The sequence below is a fragment of the Cardiocondyla obscurior genome, linkage group LG16, assembly GCF_019399895.1.
Source record: "Cardiocondyla obscurior isolate alpha-2009 linkage group LG16, Cobs3.1, whole genome shotgun sequence".
Classification (NCBI taxonomy): Eukaryota; Metazoa; Arthropoda; class Insecta; order Hymenoptera; family Formicidae; genus Cardiocondyla; species Cardiocondyla obscurior.
In genome coordinates this window covers 5,233,359-5,244,669 of record NC_091879.1, presented here as the reverse complement: position 1 = coordinate 5,244,669, position 11,311 = coordinate 5,233,359, and the positions used below count along the sequence as shown (strand labels likewise).

Genomic DNA, 11,311 nt, shown 5'->3' with positions numbered 1-11,311 from the left:
TCAAAGCGAGATACTCCGCAAAAGGATCACGCGAGTCGTAGTCAATGGTGACAAACGCGTGAATAAGAGCGAGCGAACAAAAACTTATTTGAGGGTGAACGAATGAGAGAGTTACACTTAAGGAATTTAGAGATAACGGAGGAGCGATAGAATGAGTGAGGTTGCCTGCTTTCTAGATCACAGCGTGATCCGTTGCAACGGATCAACATGAATATTATTTAAAAAATCTATTTAAAAAATCTATTTAAAAAATCTTTAGTTGGAGGATGATACTTGCACGCTTAACGAGTGCGAGCGAGAGGGAACGATGGGGCGCATGATACTTTGCTTTCAACGGGTGCGAGCGAGAGGGGACGCTGGGCGCGCGACACTTGTGCGTTCAACGGGTGCGAGCGAGAGGGAACGATGAGCGCGCCATACTTTGCGTTCAACGGGTGCGAGCGAGAGAGGACGCTGGGCGCGCGACACTTGTGCGTTCAACGGGTGCGAGCGAGAGGAGACGATGGGCGGCGCGAACGAGTGCGAGCGAGAGGGAACGATGGGCGCAATACCTTGCGATCCGCCGCTTGCCGCCGCCGTCGCCGCCCGTTGCCGCCACGACGCCACACGACCCTTTTTAAAAAATCGCGACTCCTTTGAAAAAAATCGCGACTCCTTTGAAAGTCGCGATGCCGCATAAACATGCCGCTGCGCGACGACACGCTTATCATTTTTAAAAATAATATTGCATTTCAGAGTTTCGATGTTGTTATTATTTTCTAAACAATTCGTTCCTAGAATCGCCGACACAGGGGCGATTTATAAATACCCACCCCCTCCCCGCATGACGTCATTACCCCTTGCCCTAGGTCTCACGGACCCAGAACCGTTAACACCCCCCCTCCCCGCGTGACATCATTACCCCTCGCCCTAGGTCACATGGATCAAGAGGCACGGTAGTGCCTCGCGCCAAGTATAGGCGCAGCGTACTACCTGCCTATATTTACGCGAAACCCATTTTAAGAAATTCGTACATATTTGGATCTCGACAATGGCTGAACCAATCGCTTTCTACATAGGTTCATTGTGTAGATTAGGGTCGATTTATATAATAAAAATATTTTTATTTTTTCGCTACGTTTTCTACAAACAAAGATATCGCGATAAAATGTTTGCTTGCAAGAGTAAAATCTTATTCTATCTTTAACGTCGTCGACGACGAAAATGTCCTTTTCGTTTTTGCGCCGCTAGATGGTGTGGATTGATTTATCGACTCTGCTTCATTTATCGACTGTCTTTATTGATGTGTCAGTTTAGTGGTAATGAGTGATGAGTGATGATCTCGTAATAAATAAAAAACTAATAAAGTAAACGTAAGTTGTTATACGATCGGTATTAAGATCAAAAGTTTGAGTAATGGCAATCAAGTATTAAAACGAGGTATTTACTAATAATTCAGGAGATGGATTAAAGTTATTCCTGGAAGATGCGATAATTGATAAACATGATGTGTGAACATACTTATTAACGATTTGATTTATTGTAAATTAAGTCGAGGAAATTCTTTGGAAGACCAACCATTGACTAGTGACAAAAATAAACGAGGAATTCTATTAGATAAGTTAAGTATATCTATTCTGTAATAGTACTCCATTAAATATTCATAAGCCATATTTATTAAAATAAAGTTTTCTTTTCAGATTTACAAATGAAAATGTAGTTGTCACAGCACAGAGTAAAGATAAAGTTGGAATGGAACTTCAATTAATATCAGTGGCTGTTCTTGTTAGTAAAGCTTCTAGTCAAGCATTCTTTTTGCCAATACTTCAGGTTATTGTGCAAATAAGAAAAGCTGTGAATTTAGCAAACACCAAAATTAAATATCTCAAGGTTTAACAATTTGATTTAATGTGAATAAAGTTGAGCAAATTCTTTAAAAGACCAACCATTGACTAGTGACAAAAATAAACGAGGAATTCTATTAGATAAGTTAAGTATATCTATTCTGTAATAGTACTCCATTAAATATTCATAAGCCATATTTATTAAAATAAAGTTTTCTTTTCAGATTTACAAATGAAAATGTAGTTGTCACAGCATAGAGTAAAGATAAAGTTGGAATGGAACTTCAATTAATATCAGTGGCTGTTCTTGTTAGTAAAGCTTCTAGTCAAGCATTCTTTTGGCCAATACTTCAGGTTATTGTGCAAATAAGAAAAGCTGTGAATTTAGCAAACACCAAAATTAAATATCTCAAGGTTTAACAATTTGATATATACGTGTGTATAGAGGTATAGGTATATGCAAATAGAGGTATAGGTATATACAAATATATGCAAACATGCTAACCTACAGAATTCATAAGCCTTGGGGGAATGGTAGTGCAGAGTAACTGCAAACTTTTTTACCTCTGTGCTATATCGTCTTCCATGAGGTGATATATTTTTATTTTTACTTTCATTTATAAATAAATCTTTAATATTTTCAAAATTGTTTAATAGAGTATCATGTGCCGTATTACTTAATAAATTCATATTTAATAATTTTGTTAGCAATTCTTTAACTTTGCAATCTTTCCTTTTAACTTGGACTCGTAATATTTTTAATTGTTTATTTTTTATATGTAATTTATTTTCAGATTTTTGTTGCTGCTGTTGGAAGTGACTTTTTATTTTATTTATTCGAGTTTCATATTCTTTTACAAATTTTTTTTCCAAAAATTGTATCTTATCTCGTAAATTTTTATTTTCGTCTTCTAATTTGTTAATTTTTAATTTTGCATCTTGTAATAAATCTGAAGCTTTTCTCTTTCTTAGATCATTGTTATTTGTGACTTCAGTTAAAGGATCTTTGAAAATGTATTAAAGAATATAATTACGACTGTATAATGATCAAATAAATGTAAAAATAAGAAAGTTAAAAAAACAGAATATTTTTAGATACACAATTATACAAGTATACCATTGTGTACGCTGCATTCTGTTATATTATTAACTTCTGTTTGAACTACAGTTTGAACATTATGTATGTATAATGAAGGTATCACATCTGATTTCAGTCGTCTTCTTATTTCAGATGTTGTAAAATCATTTTTTTTAAAGTGTAAATCACAAATGACACTGGCTTCAGTGGGAATCCAATTATTTCTTCCTGTTGCTTCAATCCATTTTACTAGAATAGCTTCTACTTGTGGAAATCTAAATTTTTTATATTTATGTAAATTATCTTATATATTTTTATTATTTTATTTTGTATTATTTTTTTTATTTTATATATTTTTAATATCTTACATATTTTTATTATTTTTTATTATCTTACATATTTTTATTATTTTTTATTATTTTATATATTTTTATTATTTTTATTATCTTATATATTTTTAACTCCAATATTAAATATATATTTGATATATATTTCATATATTACATATGTATATATAGTATATTTGATATTTTGGATATTTTTTTTTATATTTGATATATATTTTTATATAATATATATTTATATTTTTACTTACCTGAAAAAATGTGACATGCACTTTTCTCTGCTTGTTGCACTTGGACAATTTAACACAACGCACCGCTTCGGCATTTTTTAGATAATATAAAAAAATATACTTAACATTAATATAATAATATACTTAATATACTTAATGTCATGTTTTTTTAAAGGTTTGAATTATAGTTTGAATACAGCTGTGTCGTAATACGCATGCCTAAAACTAAACCTTATATTGCGCATCCTTTTCTGCGCAGACAACAGCTTTACATAAAAGAAATGAGAGGAGTTAGCGGTCTAGCCTATAATATAGAAGTCTGTGGAAAGAACATAGGCTGAAAAGCGCCAAAAACATAGGCTGCTCTTTTGCCAAACAACATAGGCTGCTCCTGCGCCAAACAATATAAGCTGCTTCTGTGCCAAATAACATATATATAAGTTACTCCTGCGCCAAAAATCATAGGCTGCTTCTGTACCAAAATTTAAATACTGATTAATAATTTAAATAACATGAATTCAAAATTGCAAAAAGTCATTTTACAGCTTAAAGAAAAAAATGAAATCGTTCAAGGAGAATGGTTAAGTGATGTCCACATGGATCATTTTAACAATCTATTAGAAAATTATTCAGATTATAAACCTGTTTCGACATGGCGGATACAATTACCAGAGACAATAAATGCTGTTCCGCCAAATAAAAAACATATACAAATATTATATAGCCCACAACATTGGGTATGTAGTTATTACGATACAAAATGTATCTTTATCTATGATTCGTTTAATTCTAAAAGCGTACATGAAAATTATTTAACAATGTTGACAAGGTTATTTCCAACATATAATTTAAAAAAAAAAAATTCAATTACATTTCCAAGTGTTCAACGACAGCCAAACTGCAACGATTGCGGTGTTTTTGCTATAGCTTTTGCTGTGTCGTTATTATTTAATATAAAACCTGAAAAAGTAAAATATGATTGTAGTAAAATGCGTCCGCATTTAATAAAGATTTTAGAGTCTAATGTGATAGAGCATTTTCCACAAGATTTAAAAAATGGTATTCCTCAGAAGGTACTGCCATTAGCAGTAATTAGAATAAGAGAGGCTGATGCGGACCGTAAACGTATTAAACGTCAGGTGGAAATAAAAGCAAATTTATCTTATATTAAATTTGATAAGAAACGTACACGAGAGGAAGACGATCTTGAAAATTATCGCTCTAAAAAACGACAAAAGTATCAAGAAAATAGAGAACGTAATTGTGCTAAAAAACGGTACTTGTATCACAAAAATGTAGAAGATAATCGTGCTAAAAAGAGACAACGATATGATAAGAATCTACAAGATAATCGTACTAAACAGTTAGAACGATATTACAGGAGAAAAACATTTGTGTCTGAATTTGTAATGAAAAAGAACAATACTGCTAAAGAGATTACTAAAAAATATGTAAAATTTAGATCCACCAAGTTTTTAAAAATTCATTATTCTTTTGAGACATGTGTAAAAAATATTTTACTCAACCAAAATGTTACAAATAGTAATAAATGTCATATTGAAACACGATTGGAAGCAGAAAAAATCGTACGATGGTGTTTCAATATTAGAGATAGTTATGTTCGTAATATGTATAAAATGTTAGCTAAGCTAAAAAATAGATCAGAAACATGTTTAACTGTTGCTGCGGAATATATTACAGTTAATGATAAGTTAACTGCATTTTGTGGTATATCTAGACATACAGCTTCGTCCGAAAATTATTTCGTTGATTCGACGTATCATAATATTAATTCATCCAAAGTTAATGTAACGGAACCTTTAATGTTAAATACAAAAGGGCAAATTGTTAATACGTTATCTTTGATAAAAGCTCGAGCAAAAAAATCGTGGTCATGCAGTACTTTATGTAAAGTTAATGATCCGCTTTTAATCGAACGATATCAAAAATTGCTAGAAGCTATAAATAAAAGTACTTTGAGAAAAATTCCAGAATTAATGCAAAAAATTCATGAATGCACTACAACAATTTTTGATAAGAATTTAGAAAATGCTAAGAAGGGTCACGCACATAGCTGTTACATTAATTTAAACCTATGTAAAGCTATGTTTATCCCAGTTCAATTATTATCACCGCATTTTCCAAAAGTGAGATATATTAGACGTTTAATTTATGTACTTTATAGCTCTTATAAAAAAATGTTACAGTTGGACGAAGCATTAACTTGTGATGAAGTTGATAAACTAAAGAAAATTATAAGTTCAGTACAAGAAAAAGGAGATATGTACAAGCATCAGCAAACTGATATAATCATGAGCGATGATGATATTATTTTTAAATATCAAAATGCGTTTAAAGCTTTAAAGAAACGTTCTCTTGATACACCACGATATATTTGTATATCGTGTGAAAGACTTTGTTACAAGAGAAATATTTCTAAAGTTAATAATAAAATTCAAACACGTAGAAATAATCCAATTTGGAATGATTTAATGACATATATAGAGAAAGAAAAAATTAATTCTGAATACATATGTCGTTATTGTGATAAAAAATTTCGTAGTGGTTTGTTGCCTCCTTATTGCATTCTAAATAATTTACTTGTAAATAATGTACCCGAGTGTATATCGTCTCTTAACGAATTTGAGAAAATACTCATACAGAAAGCTAAAGCTTTTCAGACTGTGGTGAAAATGGGAACAGTTTTTCATAAAGTTATTCCTGAAAGACAAAAAATACAAAAGGTTAAAGGTTCAACTTTTTATTTACCACTTCCTCTAGAAGAAACTTTTAATAAATTATGTGCAAAAACTGATCCGATAAATTTAAATTCCGAATTGTGTATTTTAGTTCGAAGTATTCCAACTAAGTCAAAAGTTATTTGGGAAGATTTAGTAAATTTAAGAAAAATATATCAAGCTTTAAAATGGCTGACAGAACGTAACTTTTTATATTCTGGCATCGTATTGCCTGATACTCATAATCAATTAAATTTAGGAAATTTTAATAATGTGAAATTTTATGTTGAAGAAACAGAAAATAATACAGAAGCTTCATTTAATGAAGAATGTAAATTGTTAAATGATTTAAATTTACGAACGCAAGAGATGAAAAATTGTCTAGAAAATAAATTACCTCAGCACAAGAAGGCTATGTTAACTCAAAAAGATGACAGTGACAGTTACTACGAACAATATACTATATATCCATTATATGAAAAAAAAGAAAATAAAACTGCTACTGCTTTATATCAAATGTTAAAAATTCAAAATGTTCCTTTGGATAATCGTGAAAAGAATTTGGATTTGATGTGTTTTCCAGATTTATATCCATTCGGTAAAAATGGTCAATATGATGAAGAAAGGCCGATCAAACTTCAAGAGCATGAATATATTAAATGTCGTTTGACGTCTAAGTATCCACAATTTAGATTGAATCAACAGTACTTATTTTATTTGTTACATAGGGCAAATATTCGTCAGTTAAATCGTGGAATTTATCATAAAATGAATATAATTGATTCACGAAGCCGTTATACGGCTGCTGAATATTTAGAAGCTATGTCGAAAGAATTGTTGGAGTCTAATTTAAATGCTATATTCTCTGCACTTCGAAATACAGAGCAATATTGGCGTCGACCGAGAAGCGATTTAGATTGTATGACACGACATTATGGACCTGCAACATGGTTCTTAACGTTAAGTCCTAGTGAATGGTTATGGGACGATTTAGGTGAATATATTCGCGAAGTTAATGGATGGCAAGATTGTTCATTGAGTACCAGTGTACTTGTTGCTAAAGATCCTATATCAACATCCAGATTTTTGGACAATAAATTTCGAGCGATGATAGATTTTATTTGTTCGAAAGATTTTCCGATCGGAGAAGTAACGCACTATTTTTGGCGACGAGAATATCAAAGTAGAGGTATACAACATTTCCATTTATTAATTTGGATAAAAAATGCGCCAATTTTTGGAGAATCTTCTGTAGAAGAAGTTTCAAAATTTATTTTACAATACATTAGTTGCAAGAAGCCAGATAAAAATATTGCACCATTATTGTACAGTCGTGTTGATAAGCATCAACGACACAGACATAATGATTACTGTCTACGTTCAAAAAAAGTAGGACGAAAAAGTTGATATTAATGATTATAATCCCGTGCTCCTTACTGCATGGGAAGGAAATATGGATATACAAATTATTGGTGAAAAGTCGACATTATTAACATGGTATATTACTAAGTATGTAAATAAAGCAGGAAAAAGTGAATTGTCTGACTTTAATCTTGAGAATTGTAAGAATAATAAAAGTAAATCATTGGCCAGTGTTCTTTGGAATTATGGTTTACGATTTTTAACTAATAGAGAATGTGGAGCTCTTGAAGCTGCAGATACATTATTAAGTATTTCTTTATATGGAACAGATTGTAATACAACTATTAAATGGTTGAATGTTAATCGTATACGACAGAAAAAATTAAAAAGTCGTAAAGAGATTGAAGCTCTAGATGAAGAATCCACAGATTTATTTTGTCCGGCTTTAGTAGATGATTATTATCCAAATAGAGTGGAAGAATTGAAATCAGTGTCTCTTTACAAGTTCGCACAGTGGTATGATGTCACGACAACTGAGCCAAAGAATAATTTAATTGAATATTATAAAATAGACAGTAGTCATTTTCTTAAACGAAGACAACGAGCATGTCTTATTAATCATTATAAATACAATGTTGAAACACAACCTGAAGATTATTTCTTTTCTTTACTTCTTATGTTTAAACCATGGCGAAATTTAAACAATTTTAAAAATAATTTTGACACTTATGCGGAAGCATTTGAAAAAGCAAAATTACATCTTACAGAGGCATTGCAATATCACGAAAAAGTACAAGAATTGCAAAAAGCATTTGAAAATGCAAAACAGTTGGTTCAACAAACCGATGAAGAATTACAACAAAAGAATGTGTCTCAGGATGATCCTGATAATCCAATCGGCATTCAAAATGTAGAAGTTGGTGAAGCGATGCAAGATTTTAAAAATCTTGGTGAAAAAGCAGATAAGAATATCGATGTTTCTGACATGATAGCAAAATTAAATGCTGATCAACTAAGAGTATTTGATAGAGTTACTGATACTGTAAGGTCGAATGCTTCGATATTACGCTTATATGTCAGTGGAGAAGGTGGAACTGGTAAAAGTTTCTTAATTAAAACAATTAAATGTTGGATTAAACAGAATCTCAACAAAGATACCGCTTTAACAGCACCTACTGGTATAGCAGCGTTTAATATTGATGGTTTGACAGTTCATAGATTACTTCAATTACCTGTTGAACGTGGTCAGACTCCAAAGTACAAACCATTGTCTACTCATGTGTTAAAAGTTTTACGAACTGAACTCAAAAATGTTGTTCTCTTTATAATTGATGAAGTGTCAATGATATCCAATTTGACTTTAATGTATATACATCTTCGATTAACTGAAATATTTGATACAAATGACATTGAAGATGGTTGGTTCGGTAAAAAACACATTCTTTTATTTGGCGATTTACTTCAATTGCCTCCTGTACGTGAAGATTACATTTTTATGCAATTGTCAAATGACAAATTTAACAAATGCGTTGGTTCATTAACTGCTATTAATTTGTGGACTATGTTATTTCATTACGATGAATTAATTATTAATATGCGTCAGCAAGAAGACGATACTTATAGGCAATTGTTGTCGAGAATTCGTATCGGTTCATTAACAAAGTCTGATTATGCCGTACTTAAAAATTAAAAAATATCTTTCAAAAGTAATTCTTTGGAATCCAGATTAAAGGAATTATGTGATTATATTAATAATTGTTCATCGAATATTGTTTGTCTATTGCCTACACGTCATATGTGTGACACTCTTAATAAAGCTATGTTAAGTCGCATTGATTCGAAAGAGATATTACTAATTGCTGAAGATGCAATTGACTGTACTTCATATTTAAAAAAAAAAGTATTAAAAGTATTATCAAATAATGACGATGATAGTTCTAAAACTGCTGGACTTTCAAAAGAAATTGTAATTAAAATTGGAGCAAAAGTTATGATAAGGCGTAATATTGATGCTACTTTGGGTCTGGTAAACGGTACAGTAGCTACAGTAGTTTCAATTGTACGAGATATATCTACCGATTGTGTAGAAAAAATCAAATTACTTTTACCTTCAGGATTAGAATATTTGATTGAAAGAGTGAACGTCAAATTTGAAGTGGTGGATAAAGCATTTGTTGTAAGAAAACAATTTCCACTGTGTTTGAGTTATGGAATAACTATTCATAAAAGTCAAGGATTGAGTTTACAGAGTGCTGTTATTGACATAGGCAATTGTATATTTAATTGCGGTCAAACTTATGTAGCATTATCTCGAGTAACATCTTTGAAAGGATTACATTTGATTAATTTTGATCCTTCAGCAGTGACAGCTGACGAAAAAGCTATTAACGAGTATAATCGGCTAAGATATAAATACAAACCAGACGTAGAAATAATTTCTATTCAAAGAGAACGTCATTCCAAAGTGAAAGATATTCCATGGGTATTGTCGAAACTAGTCGAAGCCTTTCAAGAGAATGGTCAGCAAAATCAAATGTTACAAATAAATACCACTTGGGTTTTACGTGGTTTTCAAAATACAGATAATGTTTCATGTTACGCTAATACAGTTGTACAATGTCTATTGCATTTAAATGCCATTAGAAAGCAATTGCTTAATTGTGATAAGTCAAATATTTTACGTATGTTAATGCATCGATATGAATATGGAATGAGTAATTTAAATACATATGATGTTCGACAAGATTTAGGAGAATCGTTTTCAATGAACGAAAAACTAGATGCATTAAAGTTTCTAACAATTTTGTGTACAAGGTACGAGTGTATAAGAGAATCAGTAGAGCATGAGGTTACTTCTTCTACTCGGTGTGTTACTTGTCAATATACAAAAACAATTTGTTCTAATAATTTATTTATTTCAATACCTATTAATAATTTGAAGAAAAAAAGCTATAACTTGAAAGAGTTATTAGATGTTACATTTGCACATTGGAATCAATCAGAAACCGGGTCATGTAAAAATTGTACAGGAAATAATATATTGTTTAAAAATGAATTAACATTAACAAAAGATATAATTATTATTCATTTTGCATTATTTTCGCAAAAAGAAGATAAAGTAATAAAAACAAAACGTAACTTTAATATATCTTCTATTCCAACGACTAAAGTACTGGTAGCTGGACAATCATATAAAGTTATAAATGGTATATTTTATAATGGTTTAAGTATTGATAAAGAACATTATACAAATATTTGTAGAGAAGGATCATCTAATAGTTGGATCGAAATTGATGACACGAAAATTAGAAAAAGACAATGGCCCAAAGGTGCTAAAGATCTTTATATACTTTTTTTACAAAAAATTGAAAGAAATAAATATATTTAACAAATTGCATATATAGATCAAGAAGTAATCATTAATAAAAAAAATGTAATAAAATCTGATTGATATTTAATTTAGATATTTATAAAAAATTTGTTAAAAAATAATGATACGAATTAAATTTGATATGGTGTTTACTAAATTGTAAAGTAGATTTTTCTGCTGAACGTAGCCAAAGATTTTTTTCGAGAATCTCGAGTTATGATAAAATATAAGTTTTTAAAGGATTATATATAGAAAATGATTTGTTGAACCGTTGTTAAGATTACAAATTTATGTGAAACCGTACAAGGATGAACCTAGGTTTGTCTTGATACATTTAACTTGGAGTAATTTTTTAAATAAAATCTT

General features: G+C 30.6%; 1 protein-coding gene across 1 annotated transcript; it reads right to left on the bottom strand.

The window, feature by feature from the left end:
• Nucleotides 1-2,117: 2,117 nt before the first annotated feature.
• On the bottom strand, nt 2,118-3,570 carry LOC139109113 (THAP domain-containing protein 1-like). The gene is made up of 4 exons (XM_070667935.1): nt 3,497-3,570; nt 2,941-3,176; nt 2,329-2,827; nt 2,118-2,199 (listed from the first exon to the last, which is right to left on the bottom strand). The coding sequence occupies exons 1-4, from the start codon at nt 3,568-3,570 to the stop codon at nt 2,118-2,120; spliced, it is 891 nt and encodes a 296-aa protein (XP_070524036.1).
• Nucleotides 3,571-11,311: the final 7,741 nt, after the last annotated feature.

What these genes read in the sequence shown, in the direction of transcription:
- LOC139109113 (XM_070667935.1), bottom strand. Translation starts at nt 3,570, where the DNA reads ATGCCGAAGCGGTGCGTTGTGTTAAATTGTCCAAGTGCAACAAGCAGA. An exon ending in AGAATGCAGCGTACACAATG is followed by an intron (nt 2,828 to 2,940) that starts GTATACTTGTAT and finishes ACATTTTCAAAG; the next exon opens with ATCCTTTAACTGAAGTCACA. An exon ending in AAGGCTTATGAATTCTGTAG is followed by an intron (nt 2,200 to 2,328) that starts GTTAGCATGTTT and finishes CTAAATTCACAG; the next exon opens with CTTTTCTTATTTGCACAATA.